This window comes from Doryrhamphus excisus, linkage group LG18 (genome assembly GCF_037039965.1).
Source record: "Doryrhamphus excisus strain RoL-2023G ecotype Guam linkage group LG18, RoL_Dexc_Guam_v1.1, whole genome shotgun sequence".
NCBI lineage: Eukaryota > Metazoa > Chordata > Actinopteri > Syngnathiformes > Syngnathidae > Doryrhamphus > Doryrhamphus excisus.
The window spans coordinates 822234-839021 of NC_136374.1; the positions used below are offsets into that span (position 1 = coordinate 822234).

The 16788-nt window shown below is 48.4% G+C and overlaps 3 protein-coding genes across 5 annotated transcripts in view; 1 reads left to right on the forward strand and 2 right to left on the reverse strand.

Annotated features, from left to right (window-relative positions):
• On the reverse strand, window positions 1-5932 carry LOC131106322 (activin receptor type-1B-like). 3 transcript variants are annotated; one of them, XM_058055264.2, is made up of 9 exons: window positions 5756-5927; window positions 4606-4851; window positions 4076-4342; window positions 3783-4013; window positions 3013-3180; window positions 1554-1710; window positions 1363-1487; window positions 1163-1293; window positions 2-692 (listed from the first exon to the last, which is right to left on the reverse strand). In XM_058055264.2, exons 1-9 carry the CDS (start codon window positions 5817-5819, stop codon window positions 567-569), a joined length of 1515 nt encoding a protein of 504 aa, XP_057911247.2. In that variant the 5' UTR covers window positions 5820-5927; the 3' UTR covers window positions 2-566. The 3 variants fall into 3 exon arrangements, with proteins under 3 accessions (XP_078654608.1, XP_078654609.1, XP_057911247.2); XM_078798482.1 differs by having other exon boundaries at window positions 1-692; window positions 1163-1487; window positions 5756-5932; XM_078798483.1 differs by having other exon boundaries at window positions 1-692; window positions 1163-1487; window positions 4606-5896.
• The window catches only part of arhgef25b (Rho guanine nucleotide exchange factor (GEF) 25b), a 24959-nt gene continuing 13723 nt past the window's right edge, over window positions 5553-16788 (forward strand). Inside the window, exons 1-4 of the mRNA XM_058055254.2 lie at window positions 5553-5784; window positions 12074-12282; window positions 13927-14032; window positions 15580-15678. Of these exons, the coding sequence (XP_057911237.2) occupies window positions 15630-15678 (49 nt within the window). The 5' untranslated portion in view covers window positions 5553-5784; window positions 12074-12282; window positions 13927-14032; window positions 15580-15629. The remainder of the gene's footprint in view (window positions 5785-12073; window positions 12283-13926; window positions 14033-15579; window positions 15679-16788) is intronic.
• On the reverse strand, window positions 7808-12675 carry ankrd33ab (ankyrin repeat domain 33Ab). The gene is made up of 4 exons (XM_058055265.2): window positions 12020-12675; window positions 11825-11954; window positions 11023-11163; window positions 7808-9358 (listed from the first exon to the last, which is right to left on the reverse strand). Exons 1-4 carry the CDS (start codon window positions 12272-12274, stop codon window positions 8541-8543), a joined length of 1344 nt encoding a protein of 447 aa, XP_057911248.2. The 5' UTR covers window positions 12275-12675; the 3' UTR covers window positions 7808-8540.

Below are 16788 nucleotides of genomic sequence, written 5' to 3' on the forward strand. Positions count from 1 at the left end.
ATGACAACACAACTCTTTTGACTCGCATTATATTTCAGCGAAGGCGCCAAAGCATATTTCCATGAAGAATAAGGCCTGTCTTTCATTATTGCCATAAATCTTCACATTGAAAGCATCTCCCCTCCATGGAAGTACCTCAATAGGATTGGAGGAACCAGCGTCATGTCTGAAGACCATTGCTTCCAGACCATAGTCAGTAGTAATGCACCCAGCAGCTAAAAAAGCAGTCCAAGACAAATACCAAAGGTTCCCTGAAAGGGGGGGGGGGCATGCCACATCGACCAGCTCCACCTGAGACCTAAAGTGCTCCATGCAGTCGTCCGTGTTGCGGAGCCCCCACCAGACGCATTCTTGGCCGTCTTACATTCACGTCTTCCTTCGCTTCCAAGCGCAGGGAAAGCCCCGCCGTGCTCGTCGTGTGGCGGAGAGAGGAAGCGGACGGGAAAAGTCATCTGGCGAAGCGAGGTAGGCTTTGTCAGGAGTGGCTTCAAAATAAAAGGAATCATAACGGCAAAGCATTGCACGAGTTCCTCGGGGCGTCGGGTCTGGAGGTGGCACTCGGCGGCTCAGACTTTAACGTCCTCCTTGACTCCCAGCTGGGACAGGGTCTTCTTGATGCGTAGCGCCGTCAGGCGGGCGGCCCCGTTGGCGTACCAGCACTCTCGCATGATTTTACCCATGACCCGCAAAGCCTGCAGCAGAAGCAAGAGGAGATCTCATCAGGGAGGCCTTTTGGAACCTTCACTAGATCTTTCTCTGGTCAAACAGTAGCGCAGGCATGCTAACAGGTGGTTGCTATGCCAACGGACCAGTGCGCCTCAATGCAAACAAAAGAGGACACGGGCATCGTCAGTCGCCTTTCTAAAGATATTGGAGTTTTACTCGAGCTAAAAAGAAATACTAATATTACCTTCTGAATATTATGATAGACTTCACTCACAAGGTCAAAGGTTAAATCTAACATAGCAAATCAAATACATCTACCGCTAGCATACCTAAACAATCAAATAAAAAGATGAAGAAACTCCATCTAATACACCTTCTGCCTACCAGGTAGACGCTTCCTCTTCTCGCTTTGGAATACCTGTACCCATTGTTTTTGCTGTAGGGCATGATTCCTACACCGGGTCATTCCCGGTGCACCTGAAGGCATCGCGGTTACCTCATGGCTCTGCCACCAGTTGGAGATGCTGGGTCGTATCTTCTGGTCGCACACCACCTTTTTCATCTCGTCCAGCGAAGGGTCGGAGGGCACCAGGTCGTAGTAGGGCAGCTGATACTCCTCATGGATACCTGCCAACACGGGACGCCAGATGAGTTTGGATGGGCGCTGCCACGACGCCAAACCACACAGTGTCGCACCTCCGCTGTTACAGCGCCGTGCGATCTCCCAGTAGACCAGCCCCAAAGCGTAGATGTCGGCACATTTGAAGGAGTCAAAGTGCCTGATGTTGATGCTCTCATCCAGGACCTCTGGAGCCATGTACCTGTGGAAACGGGCCCAAACAAAACAGTTCCAGCTCATCTTTTAGTTTGCTTTTGTGCTGACGCACCTCTTGGTTCCCACTCTTTGGTTGGGGGCGATGTCGATGGTGTCCGTGATGGAGTCGTGACGGACAGCTAAACCCAGATCCGCGATGGCGCAGGTGCAGTTCTTCTTTACCAGTATGTTCTTGGACTTTAGGTCTCTGTGTGCGATGCCAGGCTTTCCTGCAAAGAGAACACATCAACTGATTAAGGTTCTCATGCACCTGGAGCTGGAGCCTATCCCGGCTGACTTTGGGACACCTATGGGCGACACTTCCTAGTCACAGGGGAGCTGGAGCCTATCCCGGCTGACTTTGGGACACCTATGGGCGACACTTTCTAGTCACAGGGGAGCTGGAGCCTATCCCGGCTGACTTTGGGACACCTATGGGCGACACTTTCTAGTCACAGGGGAGCTGGAGCCTATCCCGGCTGACTTTGGGACACCTATGGGCGACACTTCCTAGTCACAGGGGAGCTGGAGCCTATCCCGGCTGACTTTGGGACACCTATGGGCGACACTTTCTAGTCACAGGGGAGCTGGAGCCTATCCCGGCTGACTTTGGGACACCTATGGGCGACACTTCCTAGTCACAGGGGAGCTGGAGCCTATCCCGGCTGACTTTGGGACACCTATGGGCGACACTTTCTAGTCACAGGGGCGCTGGAGCCTATCCCGGCTGACTTTGGGACACCTATGGGCGACACTTCCTAGTCACAGGGGAGCTGGAGCCTATCCCGGCTGACTTTGGGACACCTATGGGCGACACTTTCTAGTCACAGGGGAGCTGGAGCCTATCCCGGCTGACTTTGGGACACCTATGGGCGACACTTCCTAGTCACAGGGGAGCTGGAGCCTATCCCGGCTGACTTTGGGACACCTATGGGCGACACTTTCTAGTCACAGGGGAGCTGGAGCCTATCCCGGCTGACTTTGGGACACCTATGGGCGACACTTCCTAGTCACAGGGGAGCTGGAGCCTATCCCGGCTGACTTTGGGACACCTATGGGCGACACTTTCTAGTCACAGGGGAGCTGGAGCCTATCCCGGCTGACTTTGGGACACCTATGGGCGACACTTCCTAGTCACAGGGGAGCTGGAGCCTATCCCGGCTGACTTTGGGACACCTATGGGCGACACTTTCTAGTCACAGGGGCGCTGGAGCCTATCCCGGCTGACTTTGGGACACCTATGGGCGACACTTCCTAGTCACAGGGGAGCTGATTTCACTTATTGCAGGCTATTTTGGGAACCTCTCCCCGTGTTCTAAAATTGAAGCTAGATATTTTAGAGGGGCTTTAACGAGGGTTCTCCGGGTGTGGCACCATCACATCACATGACCTCACTAGCCAAAGGCTGGGCTGCACTAGATGAGTTGCCGGGTAGATGCCTACGTAGGTGGGCGCGTACGGTGCCCTCACCCAAGGCCTGATTCTGGGCCCTGATTGTTTTCAGGCGTGTGAAGGAGAAAAAGGGAGTTGACCTTGCGTTCCCAGTATCTCCATGTGCAGATGTGCCAGGCCGCTGGCAGCCGTCAGCGCCAGTTTGATCATCCCTTCAGACGTCACGGAGTAGTGGTTGAGGTAGTCGAACAGGGAGCCGTGCTCGTGGTAGTCGGACACCAACCACAGCTGGGTCCACGTGCCGTTGTCTAGCACAGAGAGACGAGAACACTTCATTTACAGCACAAAACACAAAACCTGCTGGTGGTCTGCTCCGGCTTCGACCAGTGTCTGCAGAGTGAGTGTCGAGAGCGCTAGCCATCGAGCTAAATGCCCAGAGGGGTCAACTTGATGTCCAGCGTGACACTGGAGATGTCAGAGAATGCGGTTTCCGTCTGGTCCAGGTTGCCCCGTGGTCTGCGCAGACTCAAACCAGGATCCGTGAAATGAGAGTTGAGAGCACTAGCCATCCAAACAAAAGCCCTGAGCTGTCAACTCAGATGTCCAGCGTGACTTTCAAGGTGTCAGTGAGCTACAGTATATAAAATATACATGATGAATCTGTCTGACCAGCGTCTGTAGAATGAGTCAGGAGCTCTAGCCATTGAGCAAAATCCCTGAGGCACCAACTTGTTGATGTCCAATGTCCAGTTGAGTGTTTTACTAGTTGATACTAGTAGCTGGCATGCATTCCACACCTTCAGTTTGGGCTTTTGGCTGGACGGCTAGCGCACCAGCGGACTCATTCTGCCTGCTGCGAGCCCGAGACATAAAAGGCAGCGGTAGCCATGGTGACAGGAGAGGTGCTCACCTTTGTTGTCAGCGGCGATGAAGCCCAGGATGTTCTCGTGCCGTATCATGATGGTCTGGTAGATTTCAGCCTCGCGGAACCAGGAGCGCTCTTCCCTCGAGGAGAAGATTTTCACCGCCACGTCGCCCCCCCTCCAACGGCCTCGCCACACCTCGCCGAAGCGCCCCTTCCCAATGACGTCTTGGAGGACAATGGTTCTGGCGACGGTCCTTTGCACAAACAGAGGAAGCCCTGCGCCAGGCCAGACAGTCAGCAGAGCCGAGGAAGACGCGCTCGTGTGCTTCTCGGCTCACCTGAGCCCGAGCCAGACGTGGAGAGGTCGTAGATGAGGTCTTGCAGGGTCCTGTCGTGAGGCACGTACAGGTTGTCACAGGAGGGGTCTTCCAGCTCCAGCCTCTGTCGGGTCCCGCAGGCCCGGCGCTGGTGCTGGCACACGCAGACGCCCGCCAGCAGCAGCCCACAAAGCAGGAGCAGCGGTCCCGCGATCACGGCGGCGAGACGCACCGTCCCCCACGACGCCCCTGGACCCGCCCCTCCCTGCGGGCCCGGCTGGCTGGTGACTGAAGGAGGACAGGTGGAATGCAAAGCTGGCTTTTACGGCAACACGGCAGGTTGAAAGGAGAACACAGACATCACATGATCTCCTTCCACGGCTACCTTGGATGAAACCATTCCATCAGCACAGTCAGCACGGCATGTGTGGGCTGAGGACTTGGCTCGGCTTTGGAAAAGCTCTTTGTTTTCCAAGTCTTGTTGTCTCACTCACACTCACGCACACACACACACACACCAGCAAGGGCGTGGAAGGGTCTTGTGTTCTCACCAGAGGGCACTTGGAGGTCGATGCTGTTGCAGTAGTCGCTGTAGCAGCAGTGGATGGTGACCAGGCCCTGGGCGCTCAGGCAGTAGAAAGGCTGCCCGGGAGGCTCCAGGTTGTCTCGGGCGATGCACGTGCGGACGTGCTGCTCGTGACCCTCAATCAAGGAGCTGGAGGCCATGCAGGCCCCGTCCGTCTCGCAGCGGAAGCCCGTCTTCTCACACCGGGCCGTGGTGCAGTTACACCACAGAGCTGTGGACATGGACACGTGGGCTGCCTTCCTACTCCTCTTCCACTTCTTCCTTTGCTATTCTTTCACTTGGGCCTCCTTTTTCTTGTGTTGGTTTGGATTTAGCTTGGACATATTTGAAATCCCCCCCGCTACCTCAACATACTTCAGGGTTCAAGATTCATCATCTACTTTCATGAGCAAATTGGTCATTTATTGATATGATTTGATCTTTGAATAAATGTCTTGTGTTCTTTGTTATGATGATAAGTAGATGGAGAAAACAATCTGACATTTCAAGAATGAAGTCCGAAATGGACAAGGAAAACGAGAATAAAGTCATAAACTTACAAGAATAAAGTCGTACATTTAGGAGAAAAAATGTAAAAATTCCAAAGACAAAAGTAATACATTTTGAAATTTACAATGAAAAACTTATGAGAAAATGATGAGATTTATGAGGATTTTGTATATTTAAGCTTGATTTCAGACTCCCCTACATTTGTGTTGATACTCTGTCTGGTTTTGATCCAACAAACCTGCCATGAAGTGATGGAGGGTCATGTCTTTGTCGGGGTAAAGTTAGAACCCTAATCCTCGTTCCCTTGTTGCCCCGACACTAGAAACTAGACCTAGACCTCACCGGGAGATGATTCACTTGCCGGTTCCTCAACAGCATGAAGACAAAACATTGACAGGCGATGATGACTACTATGAAATCTATGGAACTACTATGGAACAATCCACGATGGAGGCGACGTGCAGTCACGTGACCACCACACCCATTCAAACTATAGCCAAAGTAGCCAAACGCTTGTTTTCCCGGCGTTGTCACGAGGCTAGCCGAGCTAGCATGCTAACGGCTAACGCCACAATGATGTCCGCCTTGCGGCTCGGAGGTGGAACAAAAACAAAATTGGGACTCACCTTCGCAGGTTCGCCGCAGGACCAGCCAGGTGAGGAAGGCCCGTGTGATTCCCAAGTATGCCATAATGATGACATTTGTTTATTTTTCTTCCGCCATAACTGCCTTCCGCTCCGTCGTAGCGCCTTTAGCTAACATAAGCTGGTTAGCTTGCATGGCGAGGAGGACACATGACATCCAGACTGAGAGCCTCCTCCGCTAGGCAGCACAACGCACTCATTGTTTATCCGTTTGGAATGAAATAATAACTGATTGGCTGTGACTGCTATCACTTTTAATACATGTTCGCTACGTATTTACAGCCTTTATTACACAAGTCATCCGTTTTGTTTAGGAATTGACAAATAAAACGCACTTCTATCCAAAACAAAGTGCATATAAACGGGGATTGCCGCGGGCCAAAACAATCCAGCCAATGGCATTAGACCGGCTTGCAAGTTAACTTCAAAACAGCACATCTTTGCAGCACATCTCTAAAAACATCTGAATTTTCCTCATATCATTTAGCGCACTTGGTAGAAGGTACTTGAAAACAGCCATCCTGCATATAGAGGATCTTTGATGAGCATTTCTACAGCTGCTCCTTAAAAACAGCAGAATGCTCCTGCATATAGAGGATCTTTGACGAGCATTTCTACAGCTGCTCCTTAAAAACAGCAGAATGCTCCTGCATATAGAGGATCTTTGACGAGCATTTCTACAGCTGCTCCTTAAAAACAGCAGAATGCTCCTGCATATAGAGGATCTTTGACGAGCATTTCTACAGCTGCTCCTTAAAAACAGCAGAATGCTCCTGCATATAGAGGATCTTTGACGAGCATTTCTACAGCTGCTCCTTAAAAACAGCAGAATGCTCCTGCATATAGAGGATCTTTGACGAGCATTTCTACAGCTGCTCCTTAAAAACAGCAGAATGCTCCTGCATATAGAGGATCTTTGATGAGCATTTCTACAGCTGCTCCTTAAAAACAGCAGAATGCTCCTGCATATAGAGGATCTTTGACGAGCATTTCTACAGCTGCTCCTTAAAAACAGCAGAATGCTCCTGCATATAGAGGATCTTTGATGAGCATTTCTACAGCTGCTCCTTAAAAACAGCAGAATGCTCCTGCATATAGAGGATCTTTGACGAGCATTTCTACAGCTGCTCCTTAAAAACAGCAGAATGCTCCTGCATATAGAGGATCTATGATGAGCATTCTTGCAGCGGCTCCTTAAAAACAGCGGAATGCTCCTGCATATAGAGGATCTTTGATGAGCATTTCTACAGCTGCTCCTTAAAAACAGCAGAATGCTCCTGCATATAGAGGATCTTTGACGAGCATTTCTACAGCTGCTCCTTAAAAACAGCAGAATGCTCCTGCATATAGAGGATCTATGATGAGCATTCTTGCAGCGGCTCCTTAAAAACAGCGGAATGCTCCTGCATATAGAGGATCTTTGATGAGCATTCTTGCAGCGGCTCCTTAAAAACAGCAGAATGCTCCTGCATATAGAGGATCTTTGACGAGCATTTCTACAGCTGCTCCTTAAAAACAGCAGAATGCTCCTGCATATAGAGGATCTTTGACGAGCATTTCTACAGCTGCTCCTTAAAAACAGCAGAATGCTCCTGCATATAGAGGATCTTTGATGAGCATTCTTGCAGTGGCTCCTTAAAAACAGCAGAATGCTCCTGCATATAGAGGATCTTTGATGAGCATTCTTGCAGCGGCTCCTTAAAAACAGCAGAATGCTCCTGCATATAGAGGATCTTTGACGAGCATTTCTACAGCTGCTCCTTAAAAACAGCAGAATGCTCCTGCATATAGAGGATCTTTGACGAGCATTTCTACAGCTGCTCCTTAAAAATAGGATTAATAGATCCGCTGTGGCGACTCCGAACTCAGGAAAAAGCCAAAAGATAAAAACAAAAAGTCCTTAAAAACTGCAGAATGCTCCTGTTGTTGACAGGATTTTTGTGGTAGGGCCTTAAAAGCAGCAGAGTGCTCCTTGAGTTATGTTTTTGTAGTTGATCCTTCGAAACAATAGAGCACTCCTGTTGTTTATAGGATCTTTGGCTAGTGCTTTTGGAGCAGGTATTTCCTGTTACTTCCTGAAGACCCTGTTGGGTCTTCAAAACAGCACAGCACTCGCGTCATAAAGAGAGGATCTGTGACGAGCATTTTTGTAGTGGGGCCTTAAAAACAGCAGAGTGCTTCTGTCGTGTAAAGGATCTTTGACAAGTGTTTTTATAGCAGGTACTTCCCAACAGTAGTCCTGTCGTGTAAAGGATCTTTGACTGACGTTTCTGCAGTCAAGTCTCCAAAACAGATCTTTGACTAGGGCTTTTGGTTCAGCAGTGATCTTCTGTCAAATGGAGAATCTTTGAGTCAAGTCGAGGTATTTGTGTTTAATTGATGACTACTACATTGACATTAAGTACAAAGCAACAATAACAGTGAGAGGAGAAGCCGAGTGCCCGGTGCTTGTATTTCTGTGAATGCCGCCTCGGGAACACGGTCCCAGAGGGGAAGGACGTGATGTTCATGTGTTGTATTGGATTCAGTAGATACGGCATTGAGAGACAGCGTAGGAGCACCTGAGTGAGGTAGATGAATAAACAAGTTAGCACCGGTCAACAAGAGAACATGTTCATCTTCCTGAGTGAGCCAAGTCCTGAAAAAGCGTGATTTGACCGTCTTGTTGTGGAAGATTAGATTAGATTGAAATATGTCTTTCCCTGAGGGTTATTGTTTCCATATTGTTTCCCTCTAAAGGAAAGTGTAGCGTCAGAAGGCGCCCTGATTATTTCTTGCGCTTGGTGCTGTCTCTTCTCTTCTCCTTCTCCGTCTTTTCCTTCTCCGCCCTTTTCTTCTCCTCCTTGTGCTCCTTGTATTTCCACTTGGGGATGTCCAGGTAGCCCTTGTCTGTCTTCTTCCTCTTCTTCTCTTTCTTGGGCGTGGCCTCCACCGGCCTGTTGATGTTGATCTGGGGGATGCACCCAGAAGGGAAGACGCTGTTCCTCCTGGCCACGCCACGGGGGATGAACGTGGACGCCACCTTGGTGGAGGCCAACGAGAGGATGCTGCCCCTCCTCTCGCCGTCGGCGCAGCAGGCGGTGGCGATGGATTCGGCCGAGTGCAAGGAGGGAACGGCGTGCGACACGGAGCCGTTGCTGTGGCAGACCGAACTCTCCTCCAGTTCCCGCGTTGAGTGCTTCTTCATCAGCTCCGGCACGGCCAGGCGCCTCCTGCCCACCTCGGGGGGGCTGGTAGGGCACAGCGGACGACACCCGGTGGAAACGAGCGGGCTGTGGAGACTGGTGGTGATGCGCACCATGTGGTCCAAAACCCCGTTGTCCTCGGGGTCACGGGGCAATCGGAACCCGAACCTGGTCTTGATGTGCTGGCTGATTTTCTCTCGTGTGCTCTTCTCCGCTGTGGCCTTGGCCACTCGCTGCTGGAGCTCGGGCCACTCCGGGATGTAGCGTTCACAGAACTGCTCAGCCTGGGGCCTCATGGTGAGGCGGCGCAGGCGATGCGCTGTCTCGTAGCGCCCTGTTTTTAGGGCCCAGTCCTGAACGCCCTTTCCTTTCTTGGTGTCCGTTGCATGAATGTCAGCACCTGCACACACACACACACACACACACACACACACACACACTATGTTTGAAATATGGCCAGTTTACAGTATTTCATGTACAGAAAGATGAATTTATATCTACAGTCAGGCAAAACGATCTGGCACATTTGTAGCTTAAAAAAAGGCAAATGAAGTAAAGAAAGTAAAAAGTGTTTTAGTACATGTAAGGTATTGCCTTTTATTTCATCTACAAATGTGTATTTCCTGTATTTCCTGTATTTCCTGTATTTCCTGTATTTCCTGTATTTCCTGTATTTCCTGTATTTCTGTGTATCAACAGAAGTCAACTCACGATCTATCTGTGGAGAACATTTGAAAGATTCACAATGACTTTATTCTCTAAATCCACACCATACTTGAGCCCATGGACCACCACTTTCAGTCGGTCTCCAAGAGGTTGTGGCAAACCGTCCGAAGTGGTGCCTGGTCCACACTGTTTCCAGTGGGGACGGGGGCCTGCTGACCTCCACTCAGGATGCCGTCGGGCGGTGGAGGGAATACTTTGAGGCCCTTCTCAGTCCCACTGACATACCTTCCATAGAGGAAGCAGAGTCCGAGGACATGTACGTGGACGGTTCCATCACCGTGGCTGAGGTATCTGGGGTGGTCTAAAACGGTCCAAACGGTCCTTGGTGGCAAAGCTCCAAGCGTGGACAAGTTTCGCCCTGAATTCCTCAAGGGGGGGGTGGTCCCCCTCTTTAAGAAGGGTGACTGATGGCGTGTTCCAACTATAGGGGGTCAACGGCCTCCCTGAGAAAGTCTATTTCAGGGTGCTGGAGAGAAGGCTACAACCATTAGTGGAACCTTGGCTACAAGAGGGGCAATGTGGTTTTGATTCCCGTTGGGGGACACTGGACCAGCTCTACACCCTCACGAGGGAACGAAGGAGATGGTGGACACGAGCGGCTGAAATGAGTTTCCTCTGTAGGGTGGCTGAACTCACCCTAAGGGATGGGAGGGCTCAGAGTAGAGATGGTTCTCATTCACATGGAGAGGAGTCAGTTGAGGGGGCTCGGGCATCTAGTCCGGATGCCTCCCAGACACCTCCCTGGCGAGAAGGCCCCCGGGGCAGACCTAGGACACACTGGAGGGATTATGTCCCCCATCTGGCCTGGGAACGCCATCGTGTCCTTTCGGTGGAGCTGATCCACATGCAAACAAGGGGCCAACCATCTCAAGGAGGTGGACATCTTTCCCCTCTTTCTTCACACATGATCTTTTGTGCAAGCTGAACTAGAATTGTTCTCAGTAAAATGCTTTTCCTCATCCTTTGGGCGTGTAGATGTAGAAAGGTTCCATTTCCGTCATCTTTTCTTGCTTTTGGTTTTCTACTCACTTTCTGCAAATGTCATCATAGCCAGTTATGCAAATCTGACAATGATGTCATTATGCCCCCCCCCCCCACACACACACAAGGAGATGATAGTCCTGTGGGAAAAAGTGCAGAGATTAGAGGGGAGTGTGTTTGGAGGTGCTAATATGATCCCTTAAAGCGGTGTGGCGGATTAGAATATGGTCAGCTCAACAAGATGGCCGGCTATTCTGGAAGCTGGACCTTGGCAGGTTAATGGGATGAAGACAAAGATCTGTGTCATAGTAGAAGAGCTCCCTGCACCGCCTTCCTTGATGTCGGCTGTGGCCTCACCTGCCATAACCAGCGCCGCCACCACGTCGTCACGGCCCGTCATGGCTGCTTTGATGAGGGCGGTGAAACCACGACAGTCCCTTACTTCTGTGTCTATCCCGGGGTAGTAGTTTAGGAGGTACATCACCGTGCTGGCGTGTCCTGGGGAAGACATGAGCACCATGTAAACATCACCATGCACTGAGGCCGGGGGTGGCCCAGCCGGGATGACCCAGCCGGGATGCAATGTCCCTTTCATAATGCTATGGCTATCATCATCATGTTAAGACTTTATTATTTAGACCTTTAATATTGAATATATTCTAAGTCTTATGCTGCCTAAAGGATATGAGCCCTTTATTGTCTTAAGCCTGCAACCTTTTGTGTTGGAATCGGACTTTCAATTCATATTTGGTCTTCTGTTTTCATTGTCACTGTTGTTGTTTTGTTCAACTTTCCACCATTTTTCTCCGTCCCTTTTGGAGATTTTCTTCTCACAACATTTTGACACCATGACTTTGTCTGCAAGCAAATTGTCCCAAAATCAATTATTTGTTTTTTTCTCACCATATGCCACCCTATGCTACTGAAATAATGATAAATTCTCATACTTGTAAAAGTATGACTTTTTCCTCTAACACTTTGACTTTATTCTTGTAAAATTCCAGCCATTTTTGTTCATTTTTTCAGTTGTTTTTGTTGGATTTTCCTTGTAAATCCTCTTGTAAATAATAATAATCATGTGACTTTATTCCTGGAATAATAATTTGATTTGTATTTGTAATATTTGGGCTGAAACAAGCACATAAACATGGCTAGGTACCTGCTTGGGATGCGATCATGAGTGCGGTGTTGCCTTCATGGTCCTGGTGGTTGACGTCCATGTAGGGGCAGGTGTTGAGGGCGTAGACGATGTCCAGGAAGCCTTTGGCGCAAGCCACCATCAAGCCGTTCTGCACAGGACGGAGCTGGCTGTCAATCTTCAACACTATCTTCCCAGCGTGATGGAGCGCCTTACCCAGTGGTTGATGTCCAACTCCATGACCTCCTCTCGTGTCACCCCTCTCTCCAGGACCCCGTGCAGGGAGGCCAGGTTGTTGCGGGCGCACGCTTGGTAGAGCGTGGATGCCGTCGGCCCATCAGATGTTCCCGGCGGGTAGTCTGGAAGCACCGAGTCGTCGGACAGGATGCTGTCTGAGTCCCACCCCGACGAAGACCCGTCCTCCTCATCGGGGCCCGGACCCAGGTGAGGGTCCTCCGCTGCCGAGGCCATGGAGTCAGGTGAGGTAACACCCGAACCCGCGGCTACATCTACAAGAGAAGCAAACTTTTCTCCTTCTTAGTTCTCCACCATGGAAGCATTCCAGCTCGGCCTTGAAGGACACACACCCGCTGAGGAGCACGAGGGCCAGCATCAGTGGGGGATTAGGGCTGCATTACCTGGCTGTCATGCAGTGGGCGTGGCCACTGGAGGGTCCTCACGGTTGAGTAACTGGATCAGGAATTAAAAGCCTGGCTGAGCGCACAGGCGGCCTAAATCAGGAATAACGCTGCACCTCAGAATAACCGCAGTCACGTGTCGCTTGTCGACTCGGCCACATTTTTACCTGCTTTTCATGTAAAATACTTGTGGTCACCTTTGGTTGGGTTGGAGACGACAAGGCCAAACGATGCATGAGGTTTTTATAGAAAAATGTCTGCCTGCACCCAGATGGAACGGGACAACAAAGTCAGCCACTGAAAAGGATATCAAGGAAGGATCTTTGCACCCTGCCAAACGTGCCTCAAAGATGTCTGAGGACGGAACCATTCCAGTGGCTGTCACCCTGTGACACCACTTGGGAGCACCATGATCTTTAGCAGAGCTCCAAAGAAGAGCAATGTCTGAGGGTTTGAGGTCCAAGGAGTTGGACCAAGAGTTGATCCATCAGCGGCTGAAAGATGAAAATGGCCAAAGCAGCGAGTAATCCTCCATGCTAAGCTAGCACTGTAATTGGGATGAGCTGAGAACAAGGTCTTGACCCCCCCTCCCACTTTTATGTCACCACAACAACATGTCTATGTTGTGAGCTGTTGTGTCCGGGGGGGGGTCCAAAGGCAGACGCTTGGCATTACCAAACTTTGATATAACTTTATTTACGTTGTCTTTAATAACACCCCTATAATCACCTTTACACTCCTATTACACAATATAGTAGACATCATAAGAGAAAATAAGACATAGAAGACCTTTTTATTACCTTCAAGATAAACTTTTTATTATTAGAGCCCTCTACACATGAAATAACACCCCTATGGTCACCTTTCTTTCGCTATGTCTTCTGAATGCCTTGTAGAACAGCTTGATATCTTCCCTCCCCCCAGACCTGTATCAAAAACCTTCTGCTCCTCAAGACCGTTTCTGTAAGCTTGCAACTAAAATGGCTACAATGCTAATATTAGCATGTCTGTCTTTGCTAAGAGCAATATTGCACTATTGAGATATAATATGGGTGAGGACAGACATGTCCCCTTCTGGGTGAGGACAGACATGTCCCCATCTGGGTGAGGACAGACATGTCCCCTTCTGGGTGAGGACAGACATGTCCCCATCTGGGTGAGGACAGACATGTCCCCATCTGGGTGAGGACAGACATGACAGGATAGGACAGGAAGTGAAGCTAGTCCCTGTACAGATGGATCCAGGAGTATGAGTTGACACGATGGAGAATGAAAGAGGCCTCTAGCTACGAGCTTAGCAACCACGCCAGTTCAAATGTCGACCGAGAGACTCCAGAGGCCTGCAGGCTAAAACCAGGCCGTGGGACTCGCAGGACGTGGCTGTGTGGGCCTGTCCGGACACATCCCCCCCACCCCCACCCCCCACACACAGCTTTTTTAGTGAAGAGACGTTGTAGCAAGTCTCCTTCTTGTCTGCTCATTCAGGGTGGTGGAGGAATGAAGGCGCGGGGCTTGGCATGACGAGGAACCAAGAATGAAGATGAACTCACCAAGGAGGACCCAACATCCTACGGGCGTCAACCGGGACAACGTGAGTCAACACATTGATCGTATCGGCATTGTACTTTGTACTCTTTATTCCATCAATGGCAAACATCTGATTTGAAAAAATATAGTGTATATATATTAGGACACAATCCAAACCAAGGCACTTTTTCCTCTTGGGAACATTAGCTTGGGGAATAAAGTCCAAATATTATGAAAATAACAGAAGGAACTTGGGAGAAGCCAGCTGGAATGGTAGGAGACAAAAGTCTAAATATGAATATAGTCCTGTTCTCACGGGAATAAACCTGGAATGCTACAAGCATTGTTTTAGTACCGTAGAGTTGAAATACTCGGGGGGAAAAATGTATATTATGAGTCAAAACAAAATAAAGTCATTTGGGGAAATGAGGTGGGGGGGGGGTAATATTATAGAAGTAAAGTGACTTTTATGGCAATAAGGTTGTGATGTTATGAAAAGGAAACAACAATTATTGAAGAAAAAAGTTGAAGTATTTGGAAAAATATTAATATGATATTAATAACGATGATTGATAACGAGATATCTGTACTATATGATATTGTGATCATAATATGTGTATGAGAAAGCAACCCACGTATTAGTGGACATGTTGTGGAATTAAACACATCATGGTGTTGTGTTTTCTTGCTTCATAATAATAATAATAATAATAATAATAATAATAATAATAATAATAATAATAATAATAATAATAGGAAAAAGAAGAATTAGAATGCACGCACCTCCTTGCAAATCCCAATGAACTCTTACGTAGCTCTGGGAGGAATTTCCGAGATAAGATAAGTCAAGCAAAATTAGCAGGGAGGTGGCGGGTGTAAAAGAGCAGGGTCAAATCCTACAGGGTTCTTTTTTTTGGGGGGTAGCATGAGGGCATAGTGGCAAGGAAACTAACATCTGGACCAAAAGGACACCTCCCTGGTGGGGTGTTCCAGGCCAATAGAAGGCCCAGTCCCAGCTGGTCTGGTTTTCCACCTTGTAAGTACACCCCTCTAGACATGAAACATTATGGTATAGTCACCTTTACACTCCTATTACGCAATATAGTAGACAGAAGACAAAATGAAGACATAAATAAGACTTGTTGCCTGCTGGGGGGGCTGTGTGGGGGGCAGACTGTTGGGAGATCATTTAAAGCTGCAATAAAAGCCTGTTGTTCCAGCCATCGAGTCTGGTGCTTGTGCATCTTACCCAACATGGCAGTAGCATTCCTGTTTGGTGGCATTTGGCTTATTTGAGAATGTATTGTTAAAATACGTGTGTATTGCTGGAAGGGGGGTGTGATGATGATATCTCCAGGACGGTATGAGACATACGGTAACTGTGCTAGCCATGAGATCATGCTAGGTGGTCCTCTTTGATTCAAATGTTATCAAGCTAACCTAAAAGGCAAGAAGGTCTACTGGAGTTGAGTTGATAAAACATCCTCCTTTTACGAGTGCTGACACCTAATGGCCAGTGTAGAGTACTACATAGCATCACAACCTCTTTCAATGCCTGGTATTTGGATTTCATCGGCATGCTAACATTAGGCCCTATTTAACCACCTCCAGGCGGCAGCAAGGAGGAAGTGGCGGTAGATGACAGCCGCCGGCTTGTCCAGATGGAGTTCAGGTGGACCAGGAGGTCCACTGTGGACGCAGGATGCGCAGGTAACAATATTAACACCTCAGTGTGGAGCTGCAACGATGAATGGATGATGAATCCATCAGCCAATGGATAGCACACATTGCCTGCCCCTAGAGTTGATGGAGGTCTCCCTCATCCCATGCCGCAGTCTGGGCCGCTGGCTCCTTGATTTGCAGTACATTTTACATTGCACTTCCTGCTATGCGCCCAACCTAAAATGGTCCCCCCTGCAACGTGTCCTTAACACATATTTTCATGCCAGACACTACCTTTGGACTTTGGTACCACGGCTTCACTCGCATCTCACCTTCTTTAGCAAGGAGTCACAACATTATGGGAACAAAGTCACAACATTATGGGAATAAAGTCACAACATTATGGGAATAAAGTCACAACATTATGGGAATAAAGTCACAACATTATGGGAACAAAGTCACAACATTATGGGAATAAAGTCACAACATTATGGGAATAAAGTCACAACATTATGGGAATAAAGTCACAACATTATGGGAATAAAGTCACAACATTATGGGGATAAAGTCACAACATTATGGGAATAAAGTCACAACATTATGGGAATAAAGTCACAACATTATGGGAATAAAGTCACAACATTATGGGAATAAAGTCACAACATTATGGGAATAAAGTCACAACATTATGGGAATAAAGTCACAACATTATGGGAATAAAGTCACAACATTATGGGAATAAAGTCACAACATTATGGGAATAAAGTCACAACATTATGGGAATAAAGTCACAACATTATGGGAATAAAGTCACAACATTATGGGAATGAAGTCACAACATTATGGGAATAAAGTCACAACATCATGGGAATAAAGTCACGACATTATGGGAATAAAGTCACAACATTATGGGGATAAAGTCACAACATTATGGGAATAAAGTCACAACATTATGGGAATGAAGTCACAACATTATGGGAATAGAGTCAAAACATTATGGGAATAAAGTCACAACATTATGGGAATAAAGTCACAACATTATGGGAATAAAGTCACAACATTATGGGAATAAAGTCACAACATTATGGGAATAGAGTCACAACATTATGGGAATAAAGTCACAACATTATGGGAATAAAGTCACAACATTATGGGAAT

Coding starts and splice junctions, on each gene's coding strand:
- LOC131106322 (XM_078798482.1), bottom strand. CDS start 5,819: ATGGCATACTTGGGAATCACACGGGCCTTCCTCACCTGGCTGGTCCTG. Junction 4,014..4,075: donor CACGTCTGGCTCGGGCTCAG/GTGAGCCGAGAA, acceptor GGCCTGGCGCAG/GGCTTCCTCTGTTTGTGCAA. Junction 3,181..3,782: donor CATCGCCGCTGACAACAAAG/GTGAGCACCTCT, acceptor TCTCTGTGCTAG/ACAACGGCACGTGGACCCAG.
- ankrd33ab (XM_058055265.2), bottom strand. CDS start 12,274: ATGGCCTCGGCAGCGGAGGACCCTCACCTGGGTCCGGGCCCCGATGAG. Junction 11,164..11,824: donor CATGATCGCATCCCAAGCAG/GTACCTAGCCAT, acceptor TGTCTTCCCCAG/GACACGCCAGCACGGTGATG. Junction 9,359..11,022: donor GGCGGCGCTGGTTATGGCAG/GTGAGGCCACAG, acceptor GTGTGTGTGCAG/GTGCTGACATTCATGCAACG.